The sequence below is a fragment of the Melitaea cinxia genome, chromosome 19 (genome assembly GCF_905220565.1).
Source record: "Melitaea cinxia chromosome 19, ilMelCinx1.1, whole genome shotgun sequence".
Taxonomy (NCBI): Eukaryota; Metazoa; Arthropoda; class Insecta; order Lepidoptera; family Nymphalidae; genus Melitaea; species Melitaea cinxia.
Genome location: NC_059412.1, coordinates 4,717,194 through 4,738,382, shown reverse-complemented (window position 1 = coordinate 4,738,382; position 21,189 = coordinate 4,717,194). Strand labels below are relative to the sequence as shown.

The 21,189-nt window shown below is 31.7% G+C and overlaps 3 protein-coding genes across 3 annotated transcripts in view; 2 read left to right on the top strand and 1 right to left on the bottom strand.

The window, feature by feature from the left end:
- Positions 1-2,965: 2,965 nt before the first annotated feature.
- LOC123662635 (WD repeat-containing protein 18) lies at positions 2,966-4,424 on the bottom strand. The gene has a single exon (XM_045597448.1). It carries the CDS (start codon positions 4,327-4,329, stop codon positions 2,980-2,982), a length of 1,350 nt encoding a protein of 449 aa, XP_045453404.1. The 5' UTR covers positions 4,330-4,424; the 3' UTR covers positions 2,966-2,979.
- A 533-nt stretch (positions 4,425-4,957) lies between these two features.
- The window catches only part of LOC123662917 (malignant T-cell-amplified sequence 1 homolog), a 64,392-nt gene continuing 48,160 nt past the window's right edge, over positions 4,958-21,189 (top strand). Inside the window, exon 1 of the mRNA XM_045597689.1 lies at positions 4,958-5,090. Within this exon, the coding sequence (XP_045453645.1) occupies positions 5,080-5,090 (11 nt within the window). The 5' untranslated portion in view covers positions 4,958-5,079. The remainder of the gene's footprint in view (positions 5,091-21,189) is intronic.
- Positions 6,299-8,501, top strand: LOC123662916 (adiponectin receptor protein). Its single transcript, XM_045597688.1, has one exon. The coding sequence runs from the start codon at positions 6,469-6,471 to the stop codon at positions 7,630-7,632; it is 1,164 nt and encodes a 387-aa protein (XP_045453644.1). The 5' UTR covers positions 6,299-6,468; the 3' UTR covers positions 7,633-8,501.

Genomic DNA, 21,189 nt, shown 5'->3' with positions numbered 1-21,189 from the left:
TAAATTTAAATGGGCGAATTGGCACACACCACCTTTCGATTAAAACAAAATTTGTCGAAATCGGTTTACCCGGTCAAAAGTTTTGATGTAACATACATAAAAAAAAAAAAAAATACAGTCGAATTGAGAACCTCCTCCTTTTTTGGAAGTCGGTTAAAAAGGTAATGGTATCAGGTAAGTTATATTGTAGTAGCCTCATTGAATTACTATTACTACTTACTTAAGTAATAATAGTTCGATGTGGTAGGTAGCCACAGGCCAGTTTATTTATCCTCATGAATGCACGGAGGCCGTGCCTGGATGGCACATACATTGTACATACTTGATACAGCCAACAATCATTATTTTCACAATTAATAGGAAATTTCCCGCCAACCTACGGATGAAAAGCGTGGGGTTAAAAAAGTTAATAACGATCTAACGCATATCGTATACGGAAAATAGGCTTTTTACCCTGTAGCTCATCCGCTGGGACAAAGACGAAAAAACCTTTTTCTAAAATTAGCTTTTATTTTAATGCGCTGAAAACAATAAACTATTAGTTTAAAAATTTTACAATTAATATGTCACCTAATTACACAATAATTTAAATGATACAAAATCTTGTTGCAAAATTTAAGTACAAATAGTTAGTTACAGTATAGTTTGTTTTGTACGACTTTGTTTACAACGACCGACCACTTTTAACGATGGAATTTAACACAAAATTATCCGGTTACAACGACGAGTGGCAAAGAGTGTTGACGTGATACGTATGTATGACTGTATTAAGAAGCTAATTAAGTAACCGTAGGTGGTAAGATATGCGGATTGCTTAACACACATGGAACTCTATAAAATTCCTTGGGTACTTAAAACAATCCCTTTCTTTTATATAATTTGAAAGTGTTACATAATTCAACCGTTGTCGACTCTCTTATTTCTTTGATTTTTTTTCTTTGATATATTACCTCAATAAATAAGTGCGTACACTTTAAATCGATCATCTCCTTAACACTGAATTAAACAATGAAAAATAAATAGCTTCTATAAAACGAAAAAGTTCCAAGTCTCCAATGAGGAAAAGTTTTAACATGCGACGCTTAGAAGCTAAAGAGTCAAATATAATGTAATGAAGGCAAAATAATTCAGCGTAGAAGCACTAGCACATTATAGAAATGAATTATAAGATAAATGTTTTTATTCAATTTCTTTTTTATGATGGACATATTGTAACGATGGTAGTTGAGAAATTAATAATAAAAACATTCTGACAATTAAATTGATTTGTTTGTTCAGAAATCCTTGTACCGAGGTAGCTGGGAATTAAAGCTGGGATTGAAAACGAGAAAACTGGTGGGTTACAGGCGCTTCGATGCGGCGATTCCAACACTGATATATAAACTGTGTCCTAAGGGAAATCTGATTTCTGATTGGAATATTTTTTGACATATGCATCTCTAAAATTTGTCTATTATTATGTATTGTTGGTGTATTTTTGTCGATCCACGGCCAATCTTGGTATTTTTATATACAACGGTCTTTTTTTTATATATATCACTAGGTCGGCAAACAAGCGTATGGCTCACCTGATGGTAAGGGATTGCCGTAGCTTATAGACGCCTGCAACACCAGAAACATCGCAAGCGCGTTGCCGACCAAATTCCCAATCCCCTTCCCCCCAGGAGCTCTGGTCACCTTACTCACCACCAGGAACACAATGATGCTTGAAAACAGTATTAGTTAACTGTGATCTTCTGTAAGGTCGAGGTATTACCCCAGTCGGGCTGCTCCAGATTTTGAGCAGGAAATTCCTGCTGTGCCCTACCTCAGTTATACAGCGTTTTTGCAGAATCGAATAAGAGATAACATTCACAATTTGATATTGATAGTTGTTTTTTTTTTAAATTCCGCCACTTTTTGATAGAAGACAACTTTGACCAACATGATTATATTTTGTGGGCGATGTGGTTGCAAACAGTGACGTCATCTGTGACGACGAGCGATCGCTCGCGACGACCATGGGCTTTAGGTGGAACGATAGAATGGGCTTTGCGGGCGTTGCGGGCGCTTAGTGGAATGCAACCATAATGTTGCCCGCTACAATATTAATATAAATAAAAATCTAATGGGCTTAATGCATTATTTTAGAAAATAAATAGGTAAATAAAATTTGCAGTTCTTTCAGTACGATGTAATTTCACCGGTCCTTTGGCCGTCGTTTTAACCGGATACTACTGAAATTTGAAAATTTGAAAAAATCAAATTAATCACATCAAGTTACGTAATTACGTAAAATAAGTAAATTTAAAAAATTAAATGAAATTGAATTGCAAGATTCAACTAAATAAATTTACTAATTTTACGAAAATAAATAAATTTACTTAGTTGAATCTTGCAGTGTTACCAAAATATGAAGAAAAGCGTAGCTCGTACTATGAACTCAAACTTCTCATTTAGCTACTTCAGAGTTCAGAAGTTTTGACGTGATCCATTGCCAAAAAATAATATGAACCAAAAAAAATTTAAGGTTTACCTACAAAATAAATTTTATAAATGTATTCAAGTATAGAATCTGTGCTTGTTTTATTATAAGTACATATGTTTAAATTTTTAGCTGTTTTAAGTAAAAAATTAGAGTAGTTCAATTTTCATCACATCTCTATAACTCAGTATAGTAGTAGAGTTTATTTTATACAAAGTTTCCCTATAATTTAGTCAGTTTCAAATTTTTTATTAATATTACTGTACTGTTTTAACTTTATTTTTGATCTAAGTTTAAATTTAAATAACTTGAAAAGTAAAATGAAGCACATTTTAGAAAAATAAAAATGCAAAATTGCATTAATTTGCATGAGTATTGAATATTACTCTGCAAAATATTTCAAATTTTATTTTAAAAAAATTACAATAAAAATTGAGTCTATGTTTTTAAGCATAAATAAAATAATTCCAAATTCAAATATACACAAATAAAATAAATGAATTACTTTAAAATAATTACTTTTTATTTTTCTTTTTCTTTTTTGAATTGTTATTTTGTCTTACATTTTCAGTAGGTATAGATTTCAGCACATTTTCAATTGATATAGCATATAAATTGGAATTAATTTGCTTCATCTTTTCCAATTCAACCTTAAGTTTTTCTTCATTTTGTTTAACTTCACGCTCCATTTCCTTTGATATAGCACCATCATAAGAGCTGTCTATACTATCATCCTCATACTTTGGCCAGAAATTATTTTCCTTTCTTACAAGGACCTCTATTTCGGCGACACCCTCACTATTCTTTTCAAGGGTTCTTTCCAAACTTTTAAGAACAATTCTAGGTATAAAATCTTGATTATAAATAGCATCATAATTGGTAGTAAAAAATGCATTAGTTATAGGTCCTTTATGCCTTATCATTCTCACTGGCTGTTTGCTTTTAATATGCCATAATATAACTTGTTCATCATTAGAACCAGACATTAAAATATCTCCATTGAGTGATACAGACAGACATGTAACTGCTTTAGTATGAGATGAGAATATGCTTCTATTATCTTCATTATTAACAAGTACATCTCTAGTCCTAGGAGGATTTGTAATACTAAATTGAAGTATTTTTCCTTCTGTTGATCCAATGAAAATATTTAATTCTAGAACGTCCAAAGTAACTGAGGATAGAGGTTCATCAAAAATAAGGTTTAATAACATTTCACCACAGGTTAAATCGTATATTTTACACGATCTATCACTAGATACAGTAAACAAACGTCCGTGCATACCAGTTTTACTTATACACAAATCCGTTACTGGTAAAGAGTGATCGGATAATATATATACTGGATCATGTTGCCCCGCTATGGCCTGCATGACAAGTTCTACTTCAGGATTAGCTGCCACCGTTGCTAGTGACCATACCATCACCATGCCATCTTCAGCAGCGGACACAAAGAAACGTCCATCACTAGTAAATTTTAAAATATTGACTTTTTGATAGTGTCGATTTAAGATCGTTAGAAGACTACCAGATGAAACTTGCCACAGGTAAATTTTCTCTTCGATACCAGCGACACAGTAGGAACCGTCAGGTGTAACAGCAAATGCACTGGCTTTACCCGGTAATATAAAACGCATGCCTTGGACTGTTTGTTGCGAGTTTAGAGGCCAAACATGTAGAACGGGTTTAGTCTTTTCAACAGCGGCCAGATAATCGCTGCCGATAAACGAGAGTGTTCGACTTTCGGCGGTTCCACCACCTTTGTAAGTCATTAAGTTCGTGCCGGTATGAAAATCCCATATACTGCATGTCCAGAGATTATTGTTAGCGTCACAAGTAACTAACACTTCTAGCAAATTAGACATTTTTTTTTAAATTTAACAAGCAAATAATGTAAACAAAATCATAATAGAGAAATCAATTCGTTAACCATGCGGTTAGTGGTCAAAACTCAAATACCAAAGAGTCAAATACGAAGGTTTGATTTTCGATGTCAGTTGATATTTGGCATGTTGTAGAGCGCTGTTACAGATTAAATCATGTTATTTTTAAAGAATATAAATAATGAATCTATTATTCTATTTACGATTTGAGATTAACATTTTTTTTTACCTAAAGGAATCATAAAAATAATTCGTAGTGCATAGGATATAACAATTATTATTAGTTTTTCTTTTGTTACGTTTTCAATGTATATAGTTTCATTTTTTTTTCAAAAGCATAATTAAGTTTAAAATATTTAGAATACTATATTTAATCGTTTAAATTTTCTAATTTCATTTTTCTTTTATGCATTTATGTGCATGAAAATAATGAAAAGCTCTTAATTCGAATTATTATTTTTTCATCAAACCAGGAAATTAAACGTGCTCTCATTTAAAAATTTGTTATGAAGATTATAAAAAATAAATATTTTTAGAGCTAAGATATTATTATCTGTCGTTTAATATTATTGGCTGATATATTGGCAAATGATCGTAAAAAGAAATCTTATACTTCATTGGCCGAAATTATCATTGTGTATTTTGACAACTGTGATCAAACTTTTGTACTCTGTGATTATTAGCAGCGGAAAAATTCTTATAAGTTAAGAGAGTGCATCGAAACTTTACACCATGTTTAAAAAGTAAGTACGATCAAATTTTTGCAAAAGCCCCCATCTTTATTGTGTTTTAGCAATGTATAAAATATTTTTAGGTTATACGGCTTTGCTTTGTCAAATCGTTTATTGACGTAACTTTCATTGACCAATCACCGAAAAGTGTAGCTATGACGGTGGTGACGTTGTATTATTTTAGTGATGTTCTTTTAATAATTATTAAATGTAATAAAGTAATTAACACATTTTATTACAAAAATATCGTAATATAATTATATTGTGTACCATATCGTAATAGCTTGTAAATCTCATTTTGATTACTGAAAATTTAATCAGTAAAGAGATGTAATATAAAAGATGCTTAAAATAAAATAAAATATTTAAATAGTTAATGATACGACAAATGAAAAAAACGCCAAAGATTTAAAAAATCTTTTAAAGATGCTACATCAAAAGAAAATTAATCCCCGTAGTAATGAGGCAGTTTCTTATAAGAATATTAAATCTTGTTTTCCATGAATACGAGATCGTATTTGCTTGTTTTAGACTAAAATCACAAAATTCTAATAAACTTCATTTTAATTAAAGTATAATTTATCATAAAAATTGATTCATAATAATTTTTTGGTAGCAAACGAAAAATACCGACTTCAATTACATCGAAAAGTAATACAATATAAGTAGACGAAAAATTTTAACAAACACATTAGTCGTCACTACGATTTTCGAGGGTTCCCCTCGATTCCTTTGGGATTCCATCATCAGATACCGATTTCCTTGTCATGGTACCGCCCTTGGGATATCTCCTTTCCAACAAAAAAAGAATTATCAAAATCGGTTCATAAACGTTGAAGTTATCTCTGAACATACTTAAAAAAATATTCATACGGTCGAATTGAGTAACCTCCTTTTTTGATTCGGTTAACAAAACGTAAGCATTTGATAAATTTAAGTAACATTTTCATATGGACACATTCACATCACTATAAACAATTTAATATACTGTCATACTGACTAGAGTGTGATAAAAAATGTTCGTTCCTGTTTGGTCGAGCAAGATAGATATATTAGAAAACCAACATGGAGAATGGTTTCGGTCGACAGTCCGACAGTTCTTTGCAGCTGTTCTAAATTGATTGTTGTTTGGCCAATAGTGATATATTGCAACGTTTTATAAACTTATTATTTTTATATTCGAAGTTATAAAATTAAATTTGTTACATTAAAACTTGAATATTGACACTATTGTGAACAAAGGACTTAAAGTACTTTGTATGTTCCGTATTTCGTGACGTAATTGGATTTTACATGAAACGCGAGTAACTGTACTCGGCCTGTGAGCGGAGGTCGCTTTTACACGGATGGTTATTATCTTTGCGTAGTTGCGTAACGGTACGAGGACAAAATGTGGGAAGTTGACTCTGACACGGAGTCCCAGAGTGCGTCGTCGGACGGGCTTCGACGGCGGCAAGGATGGGACCCAGAGGCCGAGAGTTTAGCTTCTCAGATCGACGAACTCGACGAAGTGCTAGCCGAAGAAGAGGAGGGATGCCCGTTACCATCCACCCCCGAAGATCAGCATCTACTCGATGCGGAGATGGCTGAAGTGTTGAAGGCTGGTGTATTATCTGATGAAATCGATCTAGGTGCCTTAGCGCACACTAGCGCCGTTGAACAGGCTGAGGAATTCGTAAGGAAGGTTTGGGAAGCGTCGTGGAACGTGTGCCATTTCAGACATTTGCCACGTTGGCTGCAAGACAACGACTACTTGCACAAGGGACACCGACCGCCGCTGCCGTCTTTTAGTGCCTGCTTCGCCTCCATATTCCGCATCCACACCGAAACTGGCAATATCTGGACCCATCTACTCGGTTGCGTTGCGTTCATTGGTGTCGCCATTTATTTCCTCACCCGGCCCTCAATCGAAATACAAATGCAAGAAAAGATGATCTTCGGTGTGTTTTTCGTCGGAGCTATTGTATGCCTCGGATTTTCATTCGCCTATCACACGCTGTACTGTCACTCCGAAATGGTGGGTAAACTATTTTCAAAACTGGATTACTGCGGTATAGCTCTACTTATAATGGGGTCATTTGTTCCTTGGCTTTATTACAGTTTTTACTGCCACTATAGACCAAAAATAATATACCTATCTGTAGTGATTGTTTTAGGTATATTGTCTATAATAGTGTCACTTTGGGATAGATTCTCAGAGCCTCGCCTCCGTCCTTTGAGAGCAGGAGTGTTTATGGGTTTTGGTCTATCTGGTGTAGTGCCAGCTATCCATTATGGTATAACAGAAGGTTGGTTTAGTCAAGTCAGTAAGGCATCCCTCGGATGGCTAGTATTAATGGGTCTACTATACATTTTGGGTGCAATGTTCTATGCTCTTAGGGTTCCAGAACGTTGGTTCCCTGGAAAGTGTGACATCTGGTTCCAATCACACCAAATATTCCACGTTCTGGTGATTGTGGCAGCGTTTGTCCATTACCACGGTATCAGTGAGCTAGCATCGTACAGAGTAACTGTTGGGGAATGCTCCATGCCCCCATCCTCTGTTGCATACTAGCCTCACCCACTACAAATGTGATAGTAGACCATAGATAATTTTAAGTAGGGTACAACGTTTAATAGTTTCATTGTATATTTTTTTATCAAATAATCTAACACAATTTTCTAAGTTTTTTTATACAACCAGTATGTCGGTTTATTGTAGTGAGGCTGTTATTAATGTTTGAGACTAATGAAATTAAACCGAGTTGTTATTTTCAATTAGAATTTTGAAATTAGATTATTTACTTTATTTAATATAATGTTCTTTATTTATTTTAGTTTCTTTAGATTATATATTTAGTAAATCTTTTAGTCTGTGACCTGCACTGAACACATGGAAAATTTCTTAGTTTCACAAGAATTACTGCTTTATAGACCTAGATTATTTTTTAGGATGTACTTAATTTACACTAAATATGGTTTGATTAAAGAGTAAATTAACCATCTAGCCTATTGTCATTGTTCATCCTCATTTTTAAAAATTTACATCTCAAGTGCAGGATATTTACCTAACCCAGTTTCTTAATTTGTTACTTATTGTGAAATAAAACAACTTTAACTTACAGAATCTCAAATTCCGTTTTATATCAGTATAAGATTCTAATAAAAGTATATTTTTCTTTTGATACCAATGTTTATATTTTGCAATTAACTCACAACAATATAAAAATGTAAACTAATATTACATTCCACTACAGTGAGGAACTATCGACCAAGACTTTATACTAGAAAATGAAATATGATTATATGAGTACAAGTTATCTATGTCTTATCCTGGTAAAGTAGTAAGAATTACAATAATTTAATTTTTATTTTGTTTAAATTTTTTAAATGTGTTTGAATAAATAGTATGTACGTAATGTACATAATGGGTAGGTTGAAAAAGAAGAAAAAAAAAAATAAAATAAAAATTTCCAAGTAATATAATTATGTGGTCTGTATTAGTTTTAATAAAAGTATATTCTAAATTGTTGTAAGTGTTCATAAATATAAATATTTTATGAGATTGAAAATTGAACATATTTGTAAATATACAAAAAAAAAAATACTGAGCTCTTAACTGATAAGTTCATTATTACTTAAGGACGTCGAGAATACAAATCTTAGTGATAGAATATAAATTTGATTGTTCACTTTATCTGTAGGTGATACTTTATTAATAAAATTGTATGGTTATTATTGATGTTTATGTTACATAAATTAAAACAAGTTCTTCTGTATGTTTTCAATGTAGTATCACCATTGATGTGGAGTGATCAAGCAGGCTTATGAGAAATTTATTTAGTATATGGAGCTCAGGCTTTTATAATCTTGCACTTGTATTTTAAAGGAATATGGCAACTTTATATTTTTTCATTTGTTTGTAAACTATGATACATTTTTTGCATATCAAGAGTTAAAGAAATAGAGAAAATGTTAACGCAACAACGCAAGTCTAGATGACTGATGATGAAAGACAATATTTTTCGTAGATGTATTTTAAAAATAAAATTTCAATTAAAAACTGAAAAAGAAACTGTTATTTTCTATATAAATTGTTTAAATTAGCCAACAATCAAATTGTTAGCGTTAATTATAAATTAAATTAATTGTTTTAAAGAAATAACTGCTTCGTCTTGTTTTTTACTGTATTTGTTGATTTCCTATATTTTGTTTGTTTGGTGGGATTATGATTATGCAATAAAGAAAAATTCGAAAAACATGTTTTTTTTTTTAATTTCAACATCGAAAAAATATCGTTGACACTGATTGAAATATTTTAGATATTTGAAATTAGAAGTTGTTTTGTAATAATTTGCGTTATTTGTCTTCTTTTTTTATTTAAATCTGACTCATATTTCAATCGCTTTTAAAATTTTCAAGGCTTTTGTACTCAAAGGTTATCAACAGATTATATATTCTAGTAAAATTTTTGATACCGATTAAAAGTAAAACAAAGATTAAAATATTTTTAAGAAATAATTAATTACTTAATTATAAATAATTATTGCGGATTTCTTATTATTAATAATAATTAACATTATTAATAATAATAATAATAAATAAGAATTGTAGATAGTAATGAAAGTAAAAACCAAAATTTATTAAATCTCGTTTGAATACGATAATTTAGTAAATCGGGCTTGAGATCGTTATCTTGTGGTTAAAAAAGGTTTTTCCATGTCAAAAACTCACGCACCACGTCATATGCTTCTGTAATAATTACTTATAAACCAAAAATTAATCCGATTCTGAACCTATAATATGTTATGTAAGATTTTAGTATTTTATGGAATTTCAGTAGGCTTGAGTTAATTAACTGGACTTTTTATTACGATAATACTTTTTTGATACACCAACAATGTTAAATTTACAAATTTTTAATATGTAGATTGTATATGTACCTATAATAAGAACAGAACTTAGGAGGAGGATGCACAACTCCTGGGGGGATAGGGGATTGGGTCGGCAACGCGGTTGCGATGCTTCTGGTGTTGCAGGCGTCTATAAGCTACGGTAATCGCTTACCATCAGGTGAGCCGTACGCTTGTTTGCCGACCTAGTGACATAAAAAACTTTCGCGTTTATAGTAGTACTATTAGTTGAACATCTACCATTTTTGAAGTATAACTTCTTTACGCACTCTTGACTTGGGGAGTGGGTTGGTGAATGCGTGACGAGAGCGTGACGATAGGTGTGATCGGGCGAGACGAACGGAAGTAGAGAGGAAGATATAAGTTAGTGAAGATAGAGAGAGATTTACGTTTCGTATATTACTGTAGTAGAGGCAAGAGAGAGAGATGCGAGCACATATTTTCTTTCTCTCTTTCTTTCATATATTTATAATAACTTACATATAGATGGAGCTATAGAAGTTTTACGTCAGTCGTGTGGTCTAAAACACATTCTTTTTTTTTCAAATTGTCACGCATAGAGGTGATAATAAAGTTGAAGACGTAATTAAAATAAAAATTACAAGAAGCATACACATTAAAAATCTTTGCATATTTGTAAAAATCAAAATGTACGTTTAATTTTATCTGTGTTTAGGACTTTAGGTACAAACGAGCAGTACGAAAAACTGCCGTATTCTATAGCGTCAATAGTATTGGGTTACAGTTAGGAAAACGTACGCTCTAGGGCTGCTACACATTAAAGGTATTCTAGTCTCTTAAAAGGCATTATTCGTTCCTATAATATTAAAATTTACACAATTTATACTTAGATTATAAAATTGCATTGGCCTATATTTGCCTACTATCTACTAAAATATCTCAAAATAGCTTGACTCGTAGGTATTTTACGATTTTAGTTTATGACGTTATTCTGAGAAAAAATTTAAGCGTAACTAAAATATATTTAAAAAAAAAACATACACAAAAATCAACAACCGGGAAATTCATCAGTGATTTTTTCTTTCTTGTTTACTTATGTAAATAGTTAGATACCTATATATACATATATGTATCTACTTGCAAAATATTACATTTTATCAAAGTAGCCGCTTGACCGTAACAATAAAACACAGTTACTTTTGCAATTACAATTTTATTTTTTCACTTTCGTCAGTTCGTACATTTCTTTAATCGTGTAACAAATCTTATTTTTAAACAAAATGTATGTTTAAAAATTATACCTATACAAGTTTGTTTATCACGCAATAAGTTTGTGGCAATAAAGTTTAAAAATAAAGTATTTTTCCTATTTCAGTAGCGTCTGTAATCCCATGTCCATCGCGTCTGAAATTTACGGCACTAACAGTAGGTAACTGTGAAATAAAATGGTATACACAGCATACGTGCTAGACAAAATTCATGCAGTTATGATTATTTATGAAAATGTTTTAAAATTTGTAGATGCTCTTATACTTCAGGTTCGGTTTTCTCTAGTCTTCTTCGGTATCTTTAGTCGTCGTATTCTATCGTCACCATAAACAAAATGTATTTTTATTAAGTTATTATTTAAACCCACAAAATATTACATAAAAAGTGACAAAAAAGAAGCGAAATTCAGTTGTATAAAACGCGTCACTATCGGACCTATCGGTCGTCACTATCGCGTCCCTTTGTTCAATTATCACCGTTAATTATTCATATTTTAATATTATGTCAACAGTAATGTTGGTGAGAAGAATTGTTCAAACCTGTGTTTATGCAAATCATCAGATTTAGAGTGAATGTAGATTTGTCATCAATCTAGGACAATGACTGAAATAAATAATCAATCATCGAAATTTTGTAAAATCACTGGTTTTTTTTTTGTGAAAAGTTTTACTGAACTTTTATAAGTTAGGTTTTCTGCTGCTTAATAGATAATGCAAAACTAACTTCTGACTGTCATACTAAGCTGTTAATATAGGTATACTGTATAGCCATACTATGTTGTGATTGAATGTTGTATGTTAAATACATTGTGTTTTGATTAATCAATTTTTTAAATTTAACTGTCTCAATTATTGCTACTTACATGTATTTTTTCTGAACTTATGTATAACTAGCCGTGGTAGTGTAATTTAGGGTTTTTTTTAAGCCGCACAGTTTTTTTTTACAGTGCAACTCGGGCGACTTACGTAGCGCGCGCGGCCGACGTGACGCTTTGTCAATCATTTGATTTTACTTTATCTAAATTAAGTAGGCGTCCAAATTGTTAAATGCTAAAAAAGACTAGGTTAATAAAATTGCCTTGTTGTTGAAGGATTTTCATTTCACGTCAGATGACGTCATCCAAATTGCCCGCTAAGTGGTGGCGTTTGAGCGTCACAAATTTATTCAATGTTTTAAATTTAACTTTGGAAAATAATTTGGATATTTTCAAGTCTATTTTTAAGTTATACTTCGTTTGGCGCGTTAGGGAAAAATGATGAGGGTAAATTATTACGATACGGGCGCACACCGTCAAAAAAAACCGACACCCTGAAGTTAGCTAGTCTACGAAGAAGTCACCAACGTGAAGTTAGCTAGCCAATGAAATATACACACACTTTTTTTGTTCTACACTATAAACATGTAAACATTGATTTATAGGCTTTTTTTTTAAATCAATGGATGTGATGAATTTGAGACATAAAAAAAATCATGCCTATTCCCAATTAGTTAAGTGCCCTGCCTGTTTACTTACAATATTCCGGCCCTTGTGGTAAAGGAATTTATTGATCGTAAATGACCTTGTTACGCGGGAAGGTGAAACAGAGGTTAAACGCGCTGTGTAGGTCATGTATCATTTAGCACGGTGTACCTTAATATCCCTTTTTTTATATACCTACTAACAGACTTCAAAAAAGGAGGAAATAACAATTATTTACTATCCCTTTCTTTTGTTTTTGGACGCAACATTAAGATATGAAAGAGAAGAGTTTAGTTATAATATAGTATACATACCTATTTTAATTATTTAATGTTGATGTCATTTTAATATCCAAAGTCAATAATGTTATTAACTGTTAAGTTAGAAGAAAAAGTCTATAAACCTCTAATGAATTATATGGGGTGTACATATATGACAATATAAGTACCAAATAAATATTGTAATTACTTATCTAAATGCTGTTTTAATCGTTCAATGAACGAAAAAGTGTGCAAACTATTTATTTACAATGTAATAAAATAATATTTATATCGGCATTATCTTAACAAATTACTCTGTAGCCTGTAATTACCCACTGCTGGGCATAGAGCTCTTTCCTCGTGTAGGAGAAGGATCACAGCTTAATCCACCACGCTGCTTCACCGCGGGTTGGCGGATATATTCCCTATTATGAATAACGATCGCTGTCAGGTATATGATAATAACCGTGACTGGCAGCTTAACGTGCTCTCCAAGGTACGGTAGGAAGACCCGAGAGGACTAACAACCAGAGTGAAAATAAATATTTGTATAAACTCAAACATCCACTCCAAACTTAAAAAGAACCCACGACCGTTGGTGTTTAGGCGGCGCCGACACGACACACGCACCATTACACCAGAGCGGTCGTCTAACTATTTAATCTCACAATATTAGCCAGTTTTGTTTCGTCGTTACGTAATAGGTAAAAATATTCTAAGTTTTATGTGGTTTGATTATGAAACTAAATGCTTTGTAGAAACGTGCGACTCCTACGTATTGACCATGCGAGGTTCATTCGCGACTTCTACGTATTGACCATGCGAGGTTCATTCGCCACCAAGTGTGGTTTACTGATGACAACGTAGATTTTACCCTTGGTCCAATTTATCGACACGAATTAGCCAGTTAGATGGCTATGTTTTAATGTTCAGATGATCTTTAAGTTACGCAATCCACGGATATCGGAGATAGCACTAATAGGATAAAAACAAAAAAGAAATTTAAAAGCAGACAAAGATAACATAATAGTTTGAATACTTTGTATATAGGCTACACGCGATGTAAGCATGTGAGCACATCGCATGTTACACGTGTAAATTCAAAACGTTTTTACATGTAAAATAATATTACATTTTGCTGATCGAAATAAAAAGTATTCTATAGTTAATGTTTATGCATATGTAATTTCATGGTATATATAGTTACATTTACTTAATAGTTTTGTAATAAAAATCTAGACTTATCCATATTTAATTCATTATGGTTTTCTTTTTTGCCATGCAGTAAACGTTCTCCAGTAGGATTTTTCCTCAGGGATCCGCTCTGGAATTTGGTAGAATAAACGCATATCAAAAAATGATTTTTTGCACTTACCAAAATAGGGTATTTCTATTATGTTATTTAATAGTTCGAAAGTCCATATTTAAATGTGTTAGCGTAGCTTGTCTATCGAGCTTGTGTCTGTCGAATATTTGAATAAAATAAATAAATAAACAATGATTTATTTAAATACCTATGTATGAAAGTGTTAAAAAATGGACTAAAAAAGTATATTTGAACTTCGTTGAAGCTTTTAGTACTTTTCGTCGTTTGCTTTTGCTTTCAATTTATAATTGTTTCGTAGGATAGGTATTCATCTAAAACAGGGGTTTCCAAACTTATTTTGTCTACTGCCCACTAAGAGAATAAATTATTTTATAGTGCTCCCTTTGAGCAATCTTTTAATGAATATTAGTTGATGTTCACAAGTTGTAGTTGAGAGTCCTTATATATTAAATGATAAATCGCCCTCCAAGCCTCTACACAACGCCACCATTTTTTTCTAGGTCTCTTACCCCCCTTTAGTACTTCAGCGCCCACAAGGGGGCGTTATCGCCCACTTTGGGAAACACTGATCTAAAAGATATACCTATATAAAATAAGCTGCGACTTTTTGCTATTGACGAAGACATATCAAAAAATCTAATGTGAGGCTTACAACAAAAATCACTATCAATTGCCTTTTTATATTTGACTAATCCGATATCAATTATTATTTATGTTTTGTTTATCAGTTAAATATCGACGATTGTTAAGTTTTTATCATTTTTGTGCCATTTTTTGTGAAAAATGAAGGCGAAACAACGACTACGGTACTGTTATTGTATTTTAAAGAAAAATAGGATTCTAAAGATAACACATGCTGTATTATTAGTAATATTTCAAGGCATAATTATCGTTCCCTCGTTTAATAAACACCGTTAAGAAGTAATAAAGATTTCTTTTTAACAAGTGACACCAACTGGTTGAGTTTCAAATATTCCGTGAATATTTCGATAGTCGGTCGGTACTATACATTTTACGATGAATTCGGTAAAATCTAAATTTGAATATTTCTTTCATAATATTTCTTTCTTTTCAATTGCTATTGGTGGTAAATGTCGGACTCGAGCTTGGCCCATAGTATTCCTCAAAAAGTTTGTTTTTATAATTTTTACTTTGCTAAATGATCTTTCAGCTTCTGTAGAAATCACAGGAATTGTATGGAACAGAAACATTGATGTAAATACTTCTTATAGGTCACATTCCAACTGCTCATTATTAGGTAATTAGCCTTAGTTAATTCAGGTAAAAGCAGTTGAAGGGAAAAGTTAGGGTCTATTATATCAGAATATTTACGTTGGTATTGGTCACACTTTTGTAATAAATTTGTTTTATCTATAACCAGTATAATAATTGTGTTTACTCGCAAAACGAAAAAAAAACTGACATCAATTAAATCGACCAGTACTTAATACAACGTAAGTAGACGAAAAAATAGTCAAGTAAATGCGCGTTATGAATGATAACGCGCATTTAGAGCGTTATCAAAGATTTTTCAAAACGATTTCGATTAAAATAAGAATCATTAAAATCGGTATACCCAGTGAAAAATTATGCGATATAATACAACCTAGGTCGACGAAAAAATAGCTAGTCAAGTAAATATGTATTATTACATACAAGTCGAAAATTACTTGTTAGATCGCAATTTAATTCAAATAGGACCACATGAAACTCACCATCTTTCGATTAAAATAAAAATTATCGAAATCGGTCCACTCAATAAAAAAACTTCTGAGGACATTAAAAAAAAATCGAATTGAGAAACTCCTCCTCTTCTAGTCGGTTAAAAATTTTTGGTGCTGGAAAATTAAATATTTAACTGACTACAAAACGTGCATTTAATTGAGTTATTATTGTGTCTATGTGAAAAAAATAACTTTAAATATCCTTTCTGTTTTGAAATCGATCTGAAGATGATTCTTCAAAAGGTTTTTTTTATTGTTCGTCGAGTGTTTCTCATGGGTCATAGGCGTTTATGCACGTGCTGTTCAAACGCGCTGGGAACAGGGGAGTTACCTCCAAGTTTCAAACAAAAATGTTCGAGACTTGTTGGGAATTCCCCTGTAATTTTTCAAATAAGTTGGCATTATTAAATTCGCGTTAATGGAATCTGGTGTATTTATATTCCGAATTTGGGAGAAATTTTCATTAGTTCAATTTATAGTTCGTAAGTCAGTGTCCGAGGGGCCCGCTGAGCTTGGGGCCCCGGGGCACTGCCTCGCCTAGTCCTTTCGATAGCTACGCCACTGTAATCTATGTCAAACTGTTATGAGAGACATGAAACGCAAAAAATGAAACTAATATTTGTGATAATTTTGGTTAGTGTTTATATTTAGCGTAATTACAGTATGACTATAGGTACTGTACGATTTTTTTTAAATATTTTTATCGTTATATGATCGTAATATTAATTGAATAACTAATATTAAGAAATATATTAACTAAATACTTCTAGAAAAAAATAGTTTAGGTAATATATAAAACTTTAAAAGATTGTGATTTTTCTTGATTAATATAAATAATAATAATTACTACTCCGTCTTTAAAATTGACAGAGAAACAGATTTTTGATCTGATACGATTTTCCATCGTGGTTCGGATTGGTTATTAAATCAAAATCATTCTATTTATGTCACTATATTGTTTTCTTACATTAGTACTATACTATATAATTCATCATTATTACAGCCTATACAGTCCACTGCTGGACATAGGCCTCCACAAGTTTACGCCAAAAATAACGTGAACTCATGTGTTTTACCCTTAGTCACCACGCTGGGCAGGCGGGTTGGTGACCGACTATATAATTACCAAGTATAAAAATGCAATGTTAGTTGTATCATTGTATGTACCTATTCGATTTCTTCATTTCAAATAGTTGCTTAATTCCGCTACGGACATAAATATTACTAACTTTTGCAGTAATGTCTATTTTCATCCAATGTAAGTTTACTTAATCTATGGTATTTTACATAGCGTTTATCACTGAGATAAATATTATATAAATCTTACGCACACTTAAATCGTTTTTCCAGTTTGTTAATTAGTTGTGAAGAAACTTACAAATATGTAGTATAGAAAGAAGTCTGATGAAACAATCCTTTTTCAGATAGTCGTTTGTTGAAACTTGAGTCGGCACGTGATTTCCATTAGTCCTCATTACTGGCCTGTATTTTTTTTAACCGACTTCCAAAAAAGGAGGAGGTTCTCAATTCGACTGTATTTTTTTTTTTTTTTTTTTTTTTATGTATGTTACATCAGAACTTTTGACCGTGTGGACCGATTTCGACAAATTTTGTTTTAATCGAAAGGTGGTGTGTGCCAATTGGTCCCATTTAAATTTATTTGAGATCTAACAACTACTTTTCGAGTTATATCTAATAATGTTTATTAGAAACAAGAGTAGATTACATGCTTGAAATAATTCGTCGGCTAAAACTCTGCGTAAAATCTTTTTGCAGTAGTTCTCTTAACTTACAAGCAAATTATAACAATTTCCATATTGTCGACCAACTTCAATTCTCTTCTTCTGTGCCTTAATCTTTAAGTTTGATTATTCAGTCCTTTAGGAAACAATGAGAGAAATGAAAACCTCTTGTTAAAGTTGAAAATATAAGTACTTGCATTAAAAATCTTACTATCTAATATTACTTATACGAAAAAAACGTTATCTGAATTATTTTGTTATATTGACAAACGATTAAATAGTAACACGGGGATAATCATTTTAGGGGAATCACCTTAATTTAAATAATTATCGATGGAAAACCCTTTGTTAAATAATATGTTTATCATTATCAAGGTGTCGATCTATACAATTATAAACTATATGTGCTTTCCGATTTGAAGTCAACGACTACATTACTTTAAGTCTTTATTTGTATTCTGGAATTCAATTAAATATTTCGTTGTATGGGCTATTAGAAGAAGTTGTATGCTTGCTTCAACTTATACCCATTTTAAAAAACTACCCTCACTGTTACCTTGGAATTATTTTAATACGCGTCAAAAAGTTATTACTGGTTTTTATTTGATTTCTATAAGTCATCGCTTTTATTATTATAAAACCTAGCCTTCTTCAAAAACAAATTATTTTCCGTAATTATAAAAAAGTAATAAAGGAAAAAGTAAAACAAAATATTTTGTGCCATAGATAAAGTCTGTCTTCGATATTGTAAAAAGAGATGCAGTTCTACTACCTGCTTCATAAATATCAACAATATTATGTTCTCTCATAAGATATAAATATTTTTGTATCGTTAAAAAAATGATAATATAGAATTTTTATAAAAAAAAATTATAAAAAAATGTCGTGATAGTATAGAAATATTTATTTATTTATTTATACTTTATTGCACACTTACAATAAGAACATTGAGAAGAAGAGAAAAAAAAAACAATGAATAATATTGATTGGAATATTGTTAACATTCACATCAGTTATTAGTTTTTTTTTTTTTGTTATGATTGCAATATTCAGGTATCAAAAGTAGGGAAAAATACGTTTTTTTTTTTTTTTATTACACACACACACTCAGTGAAAAAAAGTATATTAAGATGCCCAACCTTCAGGCTGCTAAAGAATATTTATTGGGTATATCTTGAAGGCAAATGATATTTAATCACTTTTTCAGTGAAAAAATATTTTTTTGTTGTAGGTCGTACGGATAAATATGCATATTTTTATTTTGTAATTACAAGTAAAGAAAATTGGTAAGATAATCGATAAGTGAAGCTATGAGGAAATATCGCATTAACCTCTTATCTATACATCGTAGTAAAGATATAAATAGGCATTTTTGGCCCTTATAGGTTAAATCAATATATATAATTAAAATGTAACGGGTCGCTGTCTGTAAATTTAAAATATAATAAAAAAATTGGGGCCTTTATTAACGCAGACAGCACCCAAAACAATAATTGTCAGAATTTTGTCTGTTTTTCTGTGCGTTTGTGCACGCTAATCTCAAAAACGGCTTAGCCGATTTAGATGGGGTTTTTACTAATATATTGTGGCAAGCTTAGCTTCACATTTAGTGTTTGTTTCATGTCAATCGGTTCATAAAAAAAAAATTATGCCGATTTAAAGAATCACGTTAAAGATGTAGTCACTATTCCACGCGGACGAAGTCGCGAGCACAGCTAGTATTGTATAAAATTTACCGTATCCCGTGGCTTCTATCGAGACTCGTCGCTTTCTCTAAGATATTCCGGGGTAAAAAGTAGCCTTGTGATATTCCAGACAGTAAGATATCTCTGTGCATAAATTTCTGTCTGGCTGTTTTTGACGTGATGAGTAATTATTCGTCCATCCAAACTTTCGCACAAACAGGATGGATACAAGCGAGACCATCATAAATATAACCAGTGAAGCCGTAGTTTAGGCACGAGATAGATTTACAACTGAATTTAAGCCACTGCTTCCATTTGCTTGTTTAGTTAGTTTTAAAATGGCGTATATGTAGTTGCTCATACATGAGAAAGAAGGTCCAGCTGTGGAATGTTATATTCTGATTTCTGATCATTTAAAATGCTTAATGTTTGGATCCGTCGTCATGCATTATCCGTGAGATCGTTGATGTCTACATACTACATATTTAGGTCGCTTACGCCGAGTTGCTCGAAACAAAATTAAAATTTAAGTAGAGATTAAACTAATTTAATCACAACAATTTCATACAATTCTTGCGATTAAATTAGTTTAATCACTACTTAAATTTTAATTTCTTTTCGTGCAACTCGGCGTTAGTCTGACAGTGTAGATCTAATTTTAAGTAAATAAGAATACTATTTTTTTGGTATTAACTTTAAGAGGAAAGGGTACCGGGTCTTTCTCCATACAAACGTAGTCGACTGTTTTCTCCCTGGATAATGACACTAGATCAAATATTTTTGTGACATAGAACTCTTTGCTGCCATGACCATGCCCCTATGTTTTGATTTTTTTCATATTCTTATTATCATAGGAATTAGGAGACTTCAAAAACTCGAAATATTGCATAATTTTTTGTACATTTTCAGACACTCATTAAAAAAAATATATGCATATTTTCAAAAAAATGAAAACATAGGGGCATAGCCGAAGTCTTCTTTTATTTTCTAAAAAAAATTTTTTTAAAAAATTGCCATGTTTTGAGGAGAAAACAGTCGACTACGAAACACTGTTTTGGTCAAAAATTATATACCTAAAACGGTCTGAGCTGCAGTTGTCCCTTTCTTGCTTTTTGGGGGATAGGTCTGGGGGAGGGAAGGGTCAAAGCAATACGTATATACGCCAGCGAAGTGATGCCTCATAGTCGACAATTATATCGATACACTAGTGATGTTATTTTTAGTCGATATTTTCTAAAATTCGTATTAACAAAATTAAATAATTTCTCTTTTCATAACTACAATAAAACCGTATTTGTATATGCGGTTTTTATTGTAACACTGTGCAAACCTGGGCTAACGAAGGGTTTCGCTAACAAATAACAATGATAATTATGGTAAATAACTGTGTTGTTTGTTTTTGGTATCAAAAGGGCTCAATACAAGGATTTCAAAAAAGTATATTATGATTATTATTACTGTAATACTAATAAAAAATACAATAAGAAAGTTTAAAAAATTAGGACTGCTCTTTCCCATGCCTATGCCAAGCAAGCTGCGAGGCGCGCTTCTTCCTCGCCTCCTAGGCGAAAAACAACTTCGGGGTTTACTCTTTCCAATATATTTTTTTATCAATTTCGGAATACTTTGTAAAAAGCTATGCATGGTCAAACATAAATAAATATAGGTACGTAGCGACTTTAGAACCTCCTCTGTTTTTTTTCATCGGTAAAAAATTGCTTAGTTGTTTTCTTGACATTACTGAGGAGCAGATTATTAAATTTGGTCGAATCTATGTACCTATGCGATTCGT